The following is a 19633-nucleotide window of genomic DNA, read 5'->3' on the forward strand; positions in this document are numbered from 1 at the left end:
CGAGCTGTGGGGCAGTCAACAGTTCAGCGAACTGTGGGGCAGTCAACAGTTCAGCGAACTGTGGGGCAGTGAACAGTTCAGCGAACTGTGGGGCAGTCAACAGTTCAGCGAACTGTGGGGCAGTCAACAGTTCAGCGAGCTGTGGGGCAGAGAACAGTTCAGCGAACTGTGGGGCAGTCAACAGTTCAGCGAGCTGTGGGGCAGTTAACAGTTCAGCGAGCTGTGGGGCAGTGAACAGTTCAGCGAGCTATGGGGCAGTCAACAGTTCAGCGAGCTGTGGGGCAGTCAACAGTTCAGCGAGCGAACACAACTGAAGTTGCTTTCTGCGATTAATTAAGGTAAGCGATGTGTGATTATTGCCTTCATCACTGTTCGCGTATGCATAAATACACAGCTAAATAATACAGGACACAACATTTTTTCATGCAAAGTGGGCCATTAAAATATAAAAGGACGGAACGCTAACTTGCCGTTTCACCGTTAGATAAATTTTATTGTTAAAGATGCATTCAATCTTATGTAGATTAAACGTAATTTGTAAATATCTAAAGGTAACTTCAAGATGATAATTAAGACGCTTACCTGGAGATGTGTTTCGCGACGAAGGTGTGGGCGCAGAAGACGTGTAGTTTGGTGCCTCTTTTACGCCACCTATTGCGCTGCTGTAGCGATACTGGTACCAAGTAGTGCCTACGGGATCATCAAATTATGACAATACATTGCATAAATAATAGAATAGAATAGAATAGAATAGAATAGAATAGAATAGAATAGAATAGAAGTGTCGGCACTGAAGAAATAGGCCCATGGCCTGTTGCCGATTCTTGAATTTTTCGTGACTTGATTCACAAGGGATCCGGCCTTTGGAACCCGATCTTTCCATAACTGACGATTGATTGACATAGTTGCTGGACTTATTGCCTGGTCCGTAATTTGCTAGGCATTTTAAGACTGAACATATGCTCCTGCATAGCTTCGTCTGGACTTATTGCCTGGTCCATAATTTGCTAGGCATTTTAAGACTGAACATATGCTCCTGCATAGCTTCGTCTACTCTGTTCTTGAAGGCGTGCCTGTACATTTTATTGTTCAAATACCGACGACTCAAAACCAAAATCCTCAGTGGTTACCTATGTTGGTGCAGTCATTACCTACAACATTTATTTCCACATGAAATTGTAATTACAAAATTATTGACCTCAGTACGCCATTCTCGAGCGCCTCAATGATAAGCATGGAGGCCTCGTTGACGTAGGTGCGTGTAGAAGAGCTGCTCAAGCCTGAGGTCTCGCTCAGCGAGGACCGGGCCGACCCTGTGTCGCTTCTCAGCTCCGCGGGCTCACGGCTGCCGCGCTTAGGCACTGACAACAAACCTGCAGAAACAACCCATCACATTTATAACCGTCATCCAACTATAGAAGATAAAAATGGAATAGCATCACGCATCCACCTGCAGAAACAACACATCACATTTTCAATCGTCCTTCAACCATAGAAGATAAAAATGGAATAGAATCATCCACCTGCAGAAACAACATCACATTTATAACCGTCCTTAAAATATAGAAAATAAAAATGGAATAAAATCATCCATAAGTCACAATCTTCTAAACGAATCCTCTCAAGTAAATAAGATACAAAACAAAGTGCTCTTGGAGTCATCGTGTATTCGTTAATTCCAATAATATGGTGATTGTACAACATAAAAACTCGAGAAATCATTGTTGTATAAATAAAAATTAGGTACATTGTCACATTGTGGGTATTATATGAAGTATTTTAATATTAAATTAGTCATATACATAAAAACTTGGCATTGCGAGTCAATGAAGATGGTAACGGATCATAAATCTGCATAAATAAAAAATGTGACCGCAAATATATACCTACATACAATCACAGGTATCAATCAGACAGAAATATTTATCGTAAAAATACTAGGTATAGCAACAGCCAAAGGGAACAATTTATTCCGAAAAATTAAGAAAACAGGGCGAGGACAGATAAATCTCCTTATGTATGAGATGACAATGGTAGTAACGAAAACAGACGCGAGTAGGAAGAGTAAAGCAGAACTTTAAGGCAGCTGTTCTCCTTTCAAACGGCCGGCTATCAGTGGTAGTAATTTTGGACTACAGTTTTGATCTCCCTATAAGATGATCTATAGTCCATTACCCATGGACTATAGATAGATTACCCATTTTCAAACTCACCGGATTTAACTACGGAATTACGTTTTATGAGGGCTACCTCAAATGAGTGATTGAAGGGGCTAAGGTCCACTGAATTGAAAGCTCCGTAGAGTTACGTAGAACTTCATAACCAGAATATGGCAATGAATTGACAAAGAGGAAGATTACTTGATTGATGTGTTAATACGGAACATTTAAAACTATTATTAAAAATATCCCAAGTTTTACTCGTACGAATCAGAATAAAGTTTGGCTGAAAATTTTTTCGTTACTTTCAATTAAACTACAAAATAAATGATACTTCCTCGCCCACACTGCGTAATATTCTCGATGTAAAATTATTAAGAGAGGCTCCCATCGATTAGTTACTGCAGGCTGTGCACGTAAAACAATCAAACTCAAATATTAGTGATGTTGCAATACATTCAATGAAATAAATAATACATTCGTGATGGTCTCATTAAAAACTGAAAATTAATCCACCGAATGTCAGGTAAAACACAGCGCGGGACTTAGGTTTTCTTAACATACCATACACGGAGATCTAAACGAAATAAATGAGCGATGAATATGCGTGCATTTTGATTAAAAGTTGAAGAGTGAATAAGATAATAAAACTGACATCATTCACTAAAAGAGTTTGCTACACTATCTTCATTGTATCTTAATTTAAAAAATTGACTTGAAATTAATTTTACGAATATCATGCAGCAGAACGAATGCTACAAAGTGCACTTTCACGAAACACTCATTCCTCACCAGAGAAATTTGGTCCACGATGCAGATAGGCCACACAGAAGATTGTAAAATTAAGTATTTTGGTTAGCACATGTGCATGTAAATCTGTTAGGTAAATCATTGAGAAAAAATTTTTATCTTTCATCAAGTTTATCAACTCACAGAGTGCATGCATGCGAGTAAACACGTCCGCTGAGTCTAAGAACGTTCCTATATTCGAATAGATTACTCATTTATTCATTTAGAAGAGTTAAGTATAAATTCTGTAATGATTCATATTATGAATCAACAAGTTCAGATTTACATATCATGAATCACTAAGATTCTACATATTTTATTGGAAACGTATTTTACGATTGAACAGAACCCAGAGCTGAAATTTCTAAAATTTAGGTTGAAATGAGCTCACATGCAGGTTTAGATTTTCGAAATAGAAAGAACTTCTAACGGCAAGAATCTCATAAACTATTTGGAATCGCATGAATCTATTATCAGGTATTTTATTCATAATAAAACAATAGTAATAGAAATGTTGCCGGAAGATAGCATCAGTAAATTAAAAAAAAGACGCATAAATATGTGAATGGTTGTTTTCAAAGTAATGCTGGAATTTTAATTGTCCTAAATAGAATGTCCAACGTAAATATAATCTAGGAGTTTTCACTATATTTCATATTACTGAGTAAATTAGGAGTGGTTTTTTAACATTAACCTAACCTGCTATCAGTCTCTAAATAATTTTTTTCCGAGGTTTTTTTTCACACTATATAATTTCAATGATGTAGTTTGACTTCACCGTTCTATCGATACCAATTTTATTTCTTACTTTGATTATACATAATTTCCTGTATACCGGTATTGCAAATATGAGTAGAAGATTGCCTATCTGCAAAAGTCCAGTACAGTCTCACCTCGTGAGACTGTACCGAGTCCAATTCCGAGGTAGGTTCGAAGTGCAATTAAATAAATTATTATGAAGCACAAAAGAATAAAATGAGAGAACCAACCTTGTCGGTGCAGTAGATACAAGTAGTGGGAAGGACCTGAGCAACACAACACAAACGTTACACAGCAACTCTAGTTATTCATTAGCAGAACATTGCTACAGGAAAGTGACATAGTTAATAACTCAGGGTGCATAGATAATGATCATCACCAGAGACCATGATCACCATTCAGAGACCATGATCATGACCAGAGACCATGATCACCATACAGAGGCCACGATCACCATACAGAGACCATGATCATCATACAGAGACCATGATCACCATACAGAGACCATGATCATCATACAGAGACCATGATTATCAGCCGAGTAATAATTTAGTGGCCCGGGAGCAGAGCGGAATAAGATGAATTATGAATATCAGGAACAATATCCTTAATAATGAATATTATGACCAGTATTCATACTGATGATTGTCAGAAACATTGTTAACGTGGATGAATGTCAAGACAAATATTCATAATTAAGACTATCAAGACAGATAATCACGATAATGAATATCGGGTTTGATGGTTTTGATCCTGACGTAAGTTTGCAGATCAACATCGTGGTGTTGCTAAATTTTAATCAGTAAAGATAACAGTTAACTTTAAGCGAAGAAGACCCAAGAAATGATCCGATATAATATAAATATTCCACTGATTATATTTTTGCGGCCGCTTAATTTTGTATATTTATATAATTTTGTATTAGTCACATAGATTATTCGTTTAAAGCGAACATGAGAGAATCTTTCTCTATCAGAACACAAGTTACTCAGAGCGTATCAGGGAAAATAACACTTCAATCATTTTTTCAGATAAAGACTGAAGGTTTTCTGAGGTGAAAAAATTCTAATAAAATGAAACAATTTGTCGAATTGTATCTTCACACACATTTCAAAATCGCACCCATGCATTTAAATGAAATATAGATATATAAAGTGTACAGTTTGTATGCAAGAAGTAATTTAGGTGAATGAAAAGAGACTTCAAACTCTTTAAAACTATTTCAAATTGATTGTGTTTCCTATCAACCACAGAAAAAAAATGCAATTAGTGGTAATTGATAAGAGCTTGTATCGCCATCTATTGAAAAATAATGGTTCTTAAACCCTAAAAAGTTTATGAAAATTCCATGAAAGACGTCACAATTCATTCAAAATTTATAAATAACATTAATTCCAATTACGGCCACAGGTAAGGACTCACTTGTGGAGTGATGTTCGGAGCTCGACTGAGGAGAAGAGTTCTGAGTTGGGAGGCTTTTTCTTTTTTCCTCCTTAGGTTCTAAGACGACACGCGCATAACAAACATACCATCAATAACATGACAAATATAACGTCTATTATAACCAACACGAAGAAAATTAAGTCAACACGCAAGTTGAAAAAATTCGTTAATAAATACGGAGGACACGAGAGTTGTAGGAAACGTGTCCTTAATTAAGAGGTATGTAATATACAATATATTACCACATTCAAAACTACAAATCAACGTAATCAATATACACCAAAACGATTATTATACCACAAAGCACAGATTATATCACACTCTACCACGTGTAGAGTAAAATGATTAGATTTTACAATCAATGAAACAATAATCACACATTAATCACAAATAACCTCCCCGAAGGCTGTTAGGCATTCTCTTAATTAGGTAATAACAGAACAAAACTTACTTCGAAATGTGATTACGATCAACAATACTGAGATACAAGCACTGAGAGAGAAGGGTTATGAATAAATACGTACTCACAATTTTACGGAAAACTCAATTACTACAATGATGGATTTGGTCTACCAAACTAAGTCAGACATCTTCGAATAACTACGATAATGACCAATCCAATAGTTGTTAATGGCATGCAGACGACGACTAATACGTGCAAATATTAGACATTTTGACAAAAGAGATAATTGCGGTTAAGTTCCTTATTTGGTCACTTGGTTACTACCCAGATCAGACTTGCGTTACATAATTACGACCTAGTAAAGAGTTGCACCACTTGGTTACGATCTAGTATGGACTTACGCCACTCAGTTACAAACTAGTTACGAGTTGCACTATTTATTCACGTCATTTTTCCTCGCATGCGTTCCTGAGGCTCACCCGTGGGCCTGAGTTTGGCTGAGCGCTCCATGCTGACGGAGCGTCCCACGGTCGCTGTGCGGGGCGCGTCGTTGGGGGGAGACCGCCCTCTGCACGGGGTAAATTATTCTATATAGTAAAATTTAATATTTTTAAGAAGAATAAGTATTGTAATGTCTGATATTAATAAATAAATGACACGTGAGCAAGTTCGAATAACTCACGATAATCTACGATGGTTTCCTTGTATTGCATTCAGATCATGTGCCAGCAACTGGAAACTATCCCACACTCATACTTGTGATTTTAACCTAGTTTTTCAAACAAAAATCGCAACAACAAATGTGTAAGGAATTTATTCTGTTTGCATGTACACGACAAGTGTTAACACTGCTATTCACGAGAACCACCAAAACAGCATTTTTGTTGCATTTTACCTCTTCGCCCGCTGGGACGAAGGTTCCATACTCTGAGACCGGACCTTGGAGCGACTAAACCTTTTCTTCAGTGTGCCAAAAAACGATTCCTTCTTGGGCTTGTTTCTGCTGCGCCCTCGCCCATCATCTGCTCAAGAAATGCCATTGGCATCTGTTGTAGTGCCATATTGACCTTTCCTAAATTAACGTAAACCGTAAGTAAGTTTCAGACTAGTATTTCAACCCTTCAACTATTAAAAGTAACCGTTGATAGCAGGTACGGTATCATGCATATAGCATCTTCGATGATTCTAAATAAATCCATTAACAAAACCAAATAACGATTGTGTTGAATTTTTTTAAGTGAATTGTTCGTATCACGTAACTAAATGGAAACCTGCAGCCCGAATTCGTTTCGGATCGCATGTTAAAGTAGAAATGGGAGTTAGTGGTTCCATGAAAAAAAAACACTCAATTTACCTCCAATTCGAATATCTTCTAATGATCTCAATATAAATATTTATGACCAGTAAAAAAATGTCACATTCACGGACAATTTGACAAAGGAAATAAATCATCAACGATAATGAGATTGATCATAGGAAAATCTTGTCATTAGAATCACTGGTCATAAAATCCAAATTCGCTTCATCACGTGCCTTCTAATTCTATGTTTTCGTCGCCAGTGTCGGCCGAGTGACCGTAGGGCGACTCTCTGGCAGCCGCTGCAGTAGAGGCGGCCGACGAAGTCTCCACCACGGACGAGGCTTTGGTGGGTGGCAGTGACGAGGAACCGGTGGTGGGGAAAGGATACTGAAGTGTGTTGACGACGTAGTTGTCGTCTGAATCGGTGCCTTCTTCAGGCTCGTCTAACATCGGCTCTTCGTCAAACTAAAGCAGATACATGCAAATTTATTGTGGCAAGATATGCGAAACTATATAAAATCATGCGGTTTCCATACAGAGAATAGAAGTGCAAGCAGGAAAGAAAAGTGTCTATTTGTTTGATAACGTTCCGATATTTACCAACACCTGATCGATTTACGAATTAAAGATTTTTTTCTGTTGTTTCGTTCAATTGCCGAGTTTGCTTAGCTTTCGGATCATAATAAGCAAAAGACAAGAAGCAGAGAGAGCAAGTTTATAAAGCCGCAAACCCTTCAGTGTAATCATGCACCAGACTCTAAGTACCGATCCGTAGCAAGGACAAAATATTCAAATTTTTAACGATCGTTTAAAAAAATCAAAGACACAGAAATTTAATACAATATACGCCTTAACATCAAGAGAGATCTAAATATCAAGAAAAATGATAATTGTTTAATGAAAGTGATGTGGAACCTTGTTCAATTAATCTAACGATTTTAAATGGAGGATAATGGGAGATGGGTACCTGGGAGTAGGAATCTTCTCGCTCTGAATACTCCCCTCCGGGCAAGCGAGATACCTGGGGTATGGTTGGGGTTGATCGTGTCTTAGTTGCATGTACTAATTTATATATCGATGTCCGCAAGATGTGGAATAAATTGAAGTTTTCTTCTCATCTAAAATATACTCAATTGCAAACGCAATACAACATATTACCTCTATAAGCAACAATTGAACTACCAATTATGCAGAGCTTCTACCAAATTTTTCACATAGCAAGCTGGCAGTTCCAAACAACCTGCATGTCTAGATAAATAATCAACTACAAGTTATTTAATTTCCTATTAAATTAAGTAATATTGTCGAATGAAACAATGCAAAGCGAATGTATATAGCATCGTCAGCTGGGTCACATGGATTCATTTCAGAGGAGTCAAATATATTCTCTTATATTAAATATTCATATTCATTCAAATGGCAAAAGTATCTGTCGCAATCAATCCTTTCTTCAGCGAAGAACGCGAATGATTTTTTTTTTAATATTTGTGACCTCTAAATGGCCTGTGTAAATTCCAAGAAATTAAACAGCTTGAAATAAATCGCATATCGAGAACTGAACTCGGCAACATTCTATAGTACCATGATATGAAAATGAAATGTGAGTAGAAACAAAGACACCTCAAACATTATATCGGCTGTTTGAGGTGATACAAGTACACAATAAATTGCATTGAAGATTAACAGTTATGGTGGCCAACGAGATATATACCCTGGATGCCACTTTACATTTCATTATTTATATGGTTCTTCATTCTTATTAATTTTTAAAAGTACAGTGTACATTGATTAAGAAAAGATAATGTCTGAATAGGAAGTAGAGTTCGCAGCTGATAAATGAAACCAACTTCAAAAGTTGGCACATATTATTAGTACTTATTCAATCGACAACAGAAAAAGTTTCAGCAATTGTGCACTTGTTGATGGGAAGTACATTTGGAATCTCTGAAGCAATTGCAAAATAAGAAAGAAATAAATTTATCTAGATACAGGCGAAATATGAAGATACTCAAGCAGCAGAAGCGACAGCGATATTGCAGTAAAGCGACTTACCTGTATTAATTTCTTTGCTGGTTCCTGAAAGCATGTGGAGGATAAACATCAAAAATGTGAAGTAAACGCGCAAAAAAAAAAACTGCACGATGAATGATGTGTGATGCCAACAACGAACGTTGAATTAGGCGTATAAACTGTTGCTCGGTGAAAAAGAGTGTCGTAATAACGAGGTTCTCACAGCTATTTTATTTATGGGAGAGAGATTTTCTCCGTTAATGATGCACGGCATTATCAATCGTTAATTCCATGATCCATCGTACGCGTGGAAATTGTGATTTCATCCAATTAAAATTAGGTATTTTTGACAGCCTCCCAAATCCTTATCACCTGTTTGAGGCTACTCGTTATCCTGCTCCTGATTGTTCATATTCATTGATTTCAATTTCGATAACCTAACCGCAGCTCGAAGAGGAATAACACCAACTAAAGCATACAAAGTTGTTGTATGAGTGCAAATAGCCAAGAGTTATCTCGTCGCAATAGATGAATACGAGAATAATTTCTTTATTGTGAAATGCTATTTTTTTAATGAAGCAGACTTTTTGGCCCATAGTGATTTAATTAATATTTGGGACATATTAATACTTTCCGGTAGCCACACGATTCCTTCTTAGATTAAAACCGAAATCCGATTGTCAGGTTCTCATTAACATGTTAAACTTCACGATCATAGTGATTATTCCCGAGAATGACTCGTCTAACCTTTTTCGAGGCGTGTATGATGACTGTAGACTTTGCGTTGGCCGTGACAGGCTGTGTGGCAGCCGTGGAGGTCTGCTCCAGCCCTCGCAACGCTGAGGCCGTCACGCTGTCGTGGCCGTTAACCATCGTCTCTGAGGATCGAACTTGAATATAAATACAAACAAATCTATTGTATAAACCCAAAAATTATTCAATACCTAACTCGGGAATTAAAAATATAGATTAAAGTCATTTTAAATTGACTTTTTATGGTCATTGCATACAAGGGAGAATTTTCCTGCGAATAATGCTGAACGAACAAATAAATACTGGACTAGACATAACCCAGAATCTTCAGTTTTTCGATTCATTTCTTAATAAGCGAAATAAAAGCTTGGCTCATCACGCTATATATACATGAAGATATTCGTAGTGTGGTCTACTTCTCGAAAGAAATCCAACAATGTTTACAAAGAAGGAAATAAGTGCAGCAAAAAAGCAACGTACACTATATATACAACACAAGATAGCGATTGGAACAGATTTTGCCGCCACCAAAATGTACGCAAAAAAATTACTTGTACTTGCAGATATTTCTGAGTAGAATCCAAAAAAAAGTCAATACGTTCTCTCCAGTGTTGAACGTAAAATAGCTAGAAGACTAGACAGTACGGGTGCGAACATACGAGTAGTTTGGACGGAAGCAATTTTCATTGTTCCAACAATATAATTATAGCCTTGATGAAAGAAGCATCTTATTTGATTTGAGTACCAATAGGGAGATTGTTTAGTCTTGCATTGCAAATATATTGTTTTCTTGGGAAGATTTTCATGTTATTCCCTTCTTTTGGAAAACGCGCTCACATTTCTCAACAATGCGAATAGATTCACGATTCAAGCAGGAATGTCCTCTGTCAATAACTTATTCAACATATTAATACGTATTCGCTAATAAAATTGCTACTTCAACCACATACGCTAGTTTTAGCAACGCATGGACAGATATACTTCCACATTCAAGTTACAGCTCAAGGTAACCCTTATCATCATCCTGCATGTATAAGCAATAATAATTTATCCAAGAAAATAATATGTAATTCTCAATTACAGCATCGGTCACAAGCAAGGGTTCCTACAACTGCAGTACTTCTACATTCAAGTTACAGCCAACGGTCACCCTGATCATCGGCCATGTACGTAGGAGCGTTAATAGCTTATTCAATAAAATAATATGTAATTATCCATAAAATAATCGGCCACAAGCAAGGGTTCCAGCAACGGGAGTACTACATTCAAGTTACAGCGCACGGTCACCCTGATCATCGGACTGCATGTATGAGCGATAATGATTTATCCAACAGAATAATATGTAATTCTCAATTACAGCATTGGTAACAAGCAAGGGTTCCAGCAACGGCAGTACTTCTACATTCCAGTTACAGCGCACGGTCACCCTGATCATGAGTCTGTACGTAGGAGCGGCAGCGCTTGAACGTCCTCGGCGTCACGGACTTGAGGAACTGCCAAGCCTCTTCACGCACACAAATGTTAGAGTTTTTGGTCCCAAGTAAATAACCGTGATTGATACAAGCAGTAAGTCAATGCATAAAGGCGAAAATATCAGTAACGATCAATTTAATTTAGACTCTTTTCAAGATATCTCTAAATTATACTAACATAATTTTATTTCACATGTTTACATGAGCAAGGTAATGTAACAAAGGCAACAATTTTTTAAAGAGTGGAGTATCAGAATAATCAATCCTTGAAGCAAATTCCATTTAAGAAAAAGTCACTATATAAATAAGATAAGACAAGTTGAATAAGAGTAAAAAGCTACAGGGATGCTCACCAGTGGCGAGAGGCAGTTTAGTGTAGGTGGTGGTTGTGGTCTTGACGCGTTCCCCTTGTGGACTGATGCTCTGCTGGACTTTACTGCAGCGCACGGTCAGGTCTGGCAAGTCTCCGCCGTCCAAAAAAAGGAACTGCAATAATGTAAATTTTGTATTGTGAAGATCTATTATATTGACTTGAAAACGTAGAATATTCATCAAAATTTTGCTAGGTAGTGATTTGCAGGCAAGTTAAAACATAAACGCAGATGTCATGAATACCGGTGTGAAAGCATAAATTAAGGACTGCGGTGCCCTTAGTATAGCGCTAACGCGCCCATCGCACCTACATATATATTGGAGGCGCCGCTATTTGCACCACGGCGCTAATTTTCGCACCACGCCGGCAATATTTGCATTACGACGCCAAATTTTACACTAGTGTTCAATAGTGTTCAGTAATGGACCAACAAGACGACGATACTCGCACTAAAAAGCCAATATTCGGTCCAAGGCATTAATATCTACACAAATTTGCCAATATTGACACCCTTCCCTAGTAAAATTTAGAGGCGTGTGCGACCCGGCATTAGGGCCGCCTAGGAATCAGGCAGCACATAAATCAGCTTCTCTATGTCCGCTTCGGCTCAGGGTTCGCAGGGCAGCCTCTAGGCAACTGGCTAGCTCGGTATGATTCGGTTCGGCCAACCCTTGTGATTGCAACAGATTTTGCCGCCACCAAAATGTACTAATTTTGGTGTCTGATATTAATAATTGACACATGAGCAAGTCCGAATAACTCATGATAAGATTCTCTTCGTGGTGGCCAAGCAGACACAGAATAATTTGGGGCGAGTGTAAAGACTATTCCGTCGAAACCTAGGCGGACCCCGAATTTTGTTAGGGTTGTTTGTACCAAGACGGCAATATTGGCACCTAAAACCCAATATTCATATCATTGTTCGCGCCAAGACGCCAAAATTCGCGCCAAAGACCCAATATTCGCACCAAGGCGCCAATATTCGCTACCATAAAGCAAATATTTGCACCCATGTGCCAATATTCGCTACCAAGGAATGTGTTTAGATCACTCACCTCGACAGTGAGGGTGCCGGAGACAGCGTCGTCCTCGTAGGGCCTGGCCTGTAGGGGGATGATCTGGCGCTGCGAGGGCGTAGCTACGAGCTCCTCGATGCCCACGATGCCCAGACCGAGGAAGCTGTTGTCGCACTCGTCGTACAGCTCGAACAGAAGCTCCAGCGTCATGTCACTTAGCTCACTGTAGGTATAATAAATATTGGACAAGACATAAACCAAAACCTTCAGTTTATAGATTCATTTCTAATTAGGCGAAATGAAAGCTTGGCTCATCACGCTATAATACACATGAAGATATTCGTAGTGTGGTCTAGTTCTCGAAAGAAACCAACAATGTTTACAAAGAAGGAAATAAGTGCAGCAAAGTACTTTAAACACATTCTCCCAGTGTTTTTGATGAGCTTAACATCAAAATGGGTGCAAAGGTCTAAATAATTCACGATATCAAATATTTTGAAAACTCCGAAAGTTTGTCGGTTTGAAAGTGGGAAAAGTTTTTAAGCTAGTCTGTTGGTAAAATGATTGAAAACTTACTGGAATTTTTGGATCAGAGAACTGAATTATAATTGATAAATAGCCGTTACATTTTATACTAACCCACAAGGTCTTAATTTCATTATCAGAACATGCATCATAAATCTAATATAATTTGAATGTTCATTAATGCCAAGAACAGCCTATGCAAAACTGCTCCGGCCAAGGCGACTTCAAATACTAGAAGTGCTAGAGAGTATGCCAAGCTCATGGCTATATTCCTGAAACAATTAAATACGTCTTATAACTCACAACAAAAATTGCTCATCCCAAAAAGGCGAGTCCGTTTCTTTGATGGTCGCGGTCGTGAATTTCTGATTAGGCTCGTCCATTTCCACAATCACGTAAGCGTTCACTGAGCCTGTTTGGTATAAATTAGAATAACTGATTTACTAATAAAATAGACAATCTCAAAAATTAATCAGTATCATCTGTAATCAGCGTTTTCAACTCCAACGATCGCAACTATTCAACTGCATTTGAAAAACTGTGTTGAAATGTATCACATATGTTAGATAATGATAAACTGTGTTAGGTATAATTGTAGAACTGAACAGAAAAGAGAAAGTAACTAGACATTAAGAAAGCATTATATAGCAAGTAAAAGCGAAGTAAAAACAATGTAAAGCTCACTTTTGTTGCAGCCGACACCAGTGGCTTTAACGATCTTGACGAGCAGTCGTTTGCCGTTGAGGGCGCTGAGCCCCAGCGGCTGGGGTGCTGTGGTGAAGCTTGGAACCTGATTAAGCAAGGAATATTTTACCAACAATTTAATACAGGAAGGCTATATACGCAAGTTATGCAGCGACTTAAGGAGACTAATAGTAAGTTGAATGGAAAGAATGTAAGGTCAATGTAATTCATTCAATTTTACAAAATTAATATAACGAGAAGAGTGGGAGAAACAAAATTTGCTAAGCTACTTTATCAGTGATATTGAACCGATGAGTTTTATATTACTCCAGCAGAGCAATTCACATGTGTTCGTCAATGTTTCAACTTCAAATGAGGCGAAATGTAATCGAGTTGAAAATTTTACCATGTAAAATGAATATAACAATCATGTTTAATGTGAAAAAAACATACATATTCAAACACTTTAAAAAGCTCAATGCAAGAAAGAAACATTAAAGCAAAAAATAAAAGCGTCCATAAAAATTGAGTGAAATGCAAACACGATTTAAGTAAAAATATCACCATGAACATTCACACTAAACAAACCATTATTAGCTTGTGAGACATGACAAAAAAACAAAACAATTTCGGTTATAATTCAAGAACTCCATAACGAAATGAAGTGACACGCGGCAGTGTAAAATGAACAATCATGCAAGTTAAAATATTTAGGATAATATAAAAATTTGTGAGTTCATTATATAGTGGATTTTTCTCCACAAATTCGTATTTACAAAATGTTGCTCTAGAGAATATAATAGCCAAGAAATGTTGACACTATAATCATTTCAGTCTTTGTTGCAGTACCATGCACAAATTGGATATTATCGTGAGCATTTGTATAATATTGTTTCAGTAATTGTGTTAACGAACAAAGGGCCTTAGAGGCGCTGTTAAAAATCAACATATGACTGAGAAATTCTGGATTGAAGTGAAGGAGAGAAATACGCAGGATAAAAATTAACCATCAACTAAAAATGAATAAAAATTCACCATCATTGATTTTAAACGTATTCGCATACACTTAGGAAGTTATCTATGTCCACTACTTTTTAAATTTACGAAAACGCGCACTTTCCCCATCACTTAAACCAATTCTCATTCAAAACGAGTCAATCCGGGAAATTTCCACTCAAATTCAAACAAAGCAAAAGCAGTCCTAAATAATTAGGATCGAACATTGTAGTGTACACATGTTTGTGTGGACGTGCGTGAGATAATCATCAAAGTGTTTAAAAGGCCCGTGACATCCCACACAATATGAACATATACAATTAATTCACAGGACAAAAGCGCCGACGTCAATACAAGTTGCACCCGAAATACGATTTCCACTCTTCAACTTTCGTAATGCTGCGTAAAGATGAACAACAGCGCTGCCATCAGTGGCAGAAGAATCGCAACACTGCCACAGGAATCGTTCCCAGCAACACGAGAGAAGAGTATCAGTATAGACGTCAGTGTTGACTCTCTCACCACATCACCGAGCAGAGAAGAAGTTAGAGACACACTGCTCGAGACGTCTGAATCGCAGCCTTTCACCCGTTGTGGTGTCGGTTCCAAATAATCGTGATTTTCAGTGACTTCAATTGTCTGTAAATTATCCAAACGTGTACTTTTGACCCATTCCTCAACCCGGAACTGAGCATTGAAAGAACAAAGCGTAGGCAACTCTGAAGCCTCCAGACTACGGGGTACGATTTCTGACGCCTTGGTAAGATTACTCGTATTCTTGTTGGAAGAGAGTCTTGAATTACTTTGAATTATAGGAGCCTCCAGGTCTTCCTGTCTTTCTTTCATGTCATGGTTCACGTCATAAGTTAATAATGATTCGTCTATCCCCCCGGCATTTTCAGCAGTAGCAATAAACGTTTCCGGCTTTGGAGAGTTGTCAATTTCAGTCGGCCTCTTATTTCCCAATAGTTCGTCAGACAGAGACTGATGTAGCAAGTCTTCTCCTTCCTTATCGACACTACAGCCACTGGATGCCCCATGATAATCCACAACCTCTTCTGCGCGTCGGCGAAGAGGCACATCATCGCCTGAGTACTGAAAAATATTTCTCGTGACGCCATTGGAAGTTCTAATGCCATAGATGGCTCCTCCAGATAACATCTCATTGGAACTGCTATGTAGACTCTGAAGAGAAGTACGGAGCTCCACGCGGCTGGAAGAAGAATTATTCTTCGACGGGAAAATCATGGAATGAAAAGGTTTTTCTTTAGTGTGCACCACCGTAGGCAACTGCAGGGTGCTCTGCGTGAAACTTCCACCAACAAGTATGTTATTCAAACTGGCACTTTTCTGCCAAGTAGAATCCTTTCCATCTGCTGTCTCCACCCTACCATGAGACAATCTGGTTCCCAGCTGTAACTCAGGTACGCTGAGCTTCAATTGGCTTGTCTTGTTACATGTAGCAGAACGATCACTGGACGACGTATCGTCATCCATGTTACTGCAGGAACTCTCGTCGTCAGATGCGTAACCAGAAATCCCGCCTCTATCAGAATTGGATCCAGGACTGGGTGCACGATCGACAAAAATTTGATGGTCAGGAAATTTTGCGGAAGCGTAACTATTATCGTGCTGACATGCAGCTCTTGCACAATTGATATTAGAAGATGTGGTTGCGGTTCCATCAGAGGGTAAATTATTTTCTAAGGGAATGAATGACAAACCTGAATTGTCAACAATTTCGATCGGAGTTTTAGGTCCAATACCAGTTCCGAGCTCAGAAGCAAGATTTTCAAGCGAAGAATTCAATGAACTCGTAATAGCTGGACCGGATTTATACGAAGCACGATGTGAAATTTCACCCTTGTCATTTTCACCAGATTTGCCGGCTCCAGTGGCGGAATGCGGCAAATTGACAGAAGCCCGTTGCTCTTTTTCCATATTATTACCATACCTTTCGACACCAGACGAGTAACCAGCGATCCCGGAATGCTCATCATCGGACGGATTCACAGTATCCGGAGAAATTATCGGTTCCATGGAAGGAACAGGCAGAACTTCAGGAGTGTCAAAATGAGAACAAGGGGTGCCGTTCACATCTGCAGAAAAATTTTTAGTTTTAGTAGGACTGCTTGGGCGTACGCAAGAGTCAATAACCTCACAGTCACTTTCGGGTTCTTTAGTACAACTCATATCGAGAAGATTCTCAAGCGATGAACTTAAATCAACCTTGGCCGTAACGTTATTGCCTGAGCCAGCTTCAGAGCTGTAAGTTAAATTATCGTGTTGGCTTCCAAGCGATGAGCTCAAATTCTGTTCCCGTACACCAGCATTTGAAATTTTATGTTCGTTTGCTGTTTTAGCTTCCGAGCTTACGCAATCGAGAAGGTTTTCAACGGCTGTGCTCAATCTCTGGCAATCTTTCCGATCTAACGTATTTTTACCGTTTTCAAATGTTACATTGCTTGAATTAATATCATCAAGAAGATTTTCCATTGATGTGGCGCAACTCCTTTCAGCCGTTTTAGTTTTCGTTCTTCGATCAATCATTTCATCACTGGAATTTATGTCTTCAAGTAAATTTTCCAGGGATGTGGTTAAACTCTCACCAGATTTTTTATGTTTCGTTCTTCTACCATCGTCAATTAATTCATCACTGGGATTTATGTCATCGAGAAGATTCTCCAAAGATGTGGTAAGACTTTTTCCAGATTTTGCGTCTTTTGCACTTCGATGGCCATCAAGTGTTTCATCGCTGGAACTAATGTCATCGAGAATATTTTCCAGTGATGTCGTGAGGCTCTTTCCAGAATTTGCATCAAGCGTGTTTTGAACATCGTCCAGTCTTTCATCATTCGAATTTATGTCGTCGAGAAGATTTTCAAGCGATGTCGTGAGGCTCTTTCCAAATTTTGCATCATGCATATTTTGAACATCGTCGCGTGCTTCATCACTCGAATTTATGTCGTCGAGAAGATTTTCAAGTGATGTGGTAAGGCTCTTTCCAGATTTTGCATCAAGCGTGTTTTGAACATCGTCGAGTGTTTCATCACTGGAATCAATGTCGTCAAGGATATTTTCCAGTGATGTAGTTATGCTCTTTCGAGATTTAGCCTCATTAGCATTTTGAAGACCGTCGAGTGTCTCATCACTAGAAATCGTGTCATCAAGAAGATTTTCCAGTGATGTTGTGAGACTCTGTCCAGGTTTTTTCTCCTGTCTGTTTTGAACATCGTCGAGTGTCTCATCACTGGAAATCGTGTCATCAAGAAGATTTTCCAGTGATGTTGTGAGACTCTGTCCAGGTTTTTCATCTTGTTTGTTTTGAACGTCGTCGTGAGTCTCATAACTGGAAATCGTGTCGTCAAGAATATTTTCCAGTGATGTTGTAAGACTCTGTCCAAATTTTTTATCTTGTTTGTTTTGAACATCGTCGTAAGTTTCATAACTGGAGTTCATGTCATCAAGAAGATTTTCCAGTGATGTTGTAAGACTCTGTCCAGATTTTTTATCTTGTTTGTTTTGAACATCGTCGTGAGTTTCATCACTGGAGTTCATGTCATCAAGAATATTTTCCAGTGATGTTGTAAGACTCTGTCCAAATTTTTTATCTTGTTTGTTTTGAACATCGTCGTGAGTTTCATCACTGGAGTTCATGTCATCAAGATTTTCCAGTGATGTTGTGAGACACATTCCAGATTTTGCATCATATGTGTTTTGAACATCGTCGAGCGTTTTATCATTGGAATTTATGTCATCATGGAGATTTTCCAGCAATGTGGGAAAACTTTCTCTATATTTTATATTTTGCGAGCTTCGATCTTCGTCAAGCGTTTCATCACTATAACTCCAGTCATTACGTACATCAGCCATTGGTGCTCCTAAACTCGCAGCAGGAGTTTTTTTCGGAAGTATTGCAAGTTTTTCTCCGCTTTCTAAACTAGACTTCGAGTCATCAAATTTGTTTCCAAATGATTGGTTGAAACCTGACACGAGTGTAGTTGCCTGAAATGTACTTCCTCCAGATCCTTCATGCCCGTCGTAAATATTTTCCAACGACTTCATTAAATGAGGTTCAGCAGGCTCAGCCGGAACAGCTATCGTAGAAACGGCCTCTTGTTTGATTAAACAACGATCATCAAATGCACTTTCATAAGGTGTAAAGGTATCGTCATTTTCACCTGCAACCATAGAATTGTCCACATCACTCGATGTCAAGACTGACCTTGGTTCTTTCATCCGAATCAGATCATCATTTTCAATGGGAAACTTCACATTTTCGGTCAGTATACTCTCGCCATGTTCCAATCCAGAGGTTTTTGAGCAGTAGTGGTTTTCAGCGGCATTGAGAGTGAACGATTCAGACCGAACACCAGATTTAAGAGGTGGCGACTCAGCATCTAGCCACGCAGGGGGCACGATGCAGTCCCGCCAACTCAAAGGTGTCGTACTAGTGCGATTTTTAATGATTTTATCCACTGTAAGGCTTCTACTCTCATCGTCACAAATTTTTGATGAGGGTTTCTGTTCGTCTTCAAATGCAATGTTATCTTTTTTCCCGGTGAAAACATCCGTTATCGACAAGATTTTCCGAGATGTGTTTAAACTCGAGGAAACTCCAACAGAATTTTTCGTGTTGCTGTTCGAAGGGAAGAAATTACATAGTTCGACAGCACGAAAAGCCTCTTCGCTAGGCCGATTCCCTTTTTCGTTGTCCAATGCATCATGGAAAGCGGGCCTGATTTCTACTGAACGTTCTTTATCTTTGGAATATTGGAGACTTGTAGATTCATGTAGGCTTTTTTCATTAATTGTATGATTTGTAATTACATTTATCTCATGAGATGGAACCAAATCTGACTGAAATTCACCCAAACTATAAGTAGGAAGGTTCATTTCTACTTTCGGAATTAGATTGCCAATCAAAACTTCGCTTTCAATTTGGGTGGGC

The 19633-nt window shown here is 38.5% G+C and overlaps 1 protein-coding gene across 3 annotated transcripts in view; it reads right to left on the bottom strand.

Annotated features, from left to right (window-relative positions):
* The window catches only part of LOC108673437, a 40018-nt gene that overhangs the window by 5254 nt on the left and 15131 nt on the right, over window positions 1-19633 (bottom strand). For all 3 annotated transcript variants that reach the window (XM_018161271.2, XM_018161270.2, XM_018161269.2), the window contains exons 5-18: window positions 13687-13792; window positions 13306-13414; window positions 12517-12700; window positions 11442-11574; window positions 9611-9741; window positions 8906-8929; window positions 7821-7874; window positions 7087-7318; window positions 6449-6575; window positions 6033-6121; window positions 5130-5207; window positions 3938-3973; window positions 1199-1373; window positions 583-690 (exon numbers count right to left, since the gene is read on the bottom strand). In XM_018161271.2, coding sequence (XP_018016760.1) covers window positions 583-690; window positions 1199-1373; window positions 3938-3973; window positions 5130-5207; window positions 6033-6121; window positions 6449-6575; window positions 7087-7318; window positions 7821-7874; window positions 8906-8929; window positions 9611-9741; window positions 11442-11574; window positions 12517-12700; window positions 13306-13414; window positions 13687-13792 — 1586 coding nt within the window. The remainder of the gene's footprint in view (window positions 1-582; window positions 691-1198; window positions 1374-3937; window positions 3974-5129; window positions 5208-6032; window positions 6122-6448; window positions 6576-7086; window positions 7319-7820; window positions 7875-8905; window positions 8930-9610; window positions 9742-11441; window positions 11575-12516; window positions 12701-13305; window positions 13415-13686; window positions 13793-19633) is intronic.

The sequence above is a fragment of the Hyalella azteca genome, unplaced genomic scaffold, assembly GCF_000764305.2.
Source record: "Hyalella azteca isolate HAZT.00-mixed unplaced genomic scaffold, Hazt_2.0.2 contig17967, whole genome shotgun sequence".
Lineage (NCBI taxonomy): Eukaryota > Metazoa > Arthropoda > Malacostraca > Amphipoda > Hyalellidae > Hyalella > Hyalella azteca.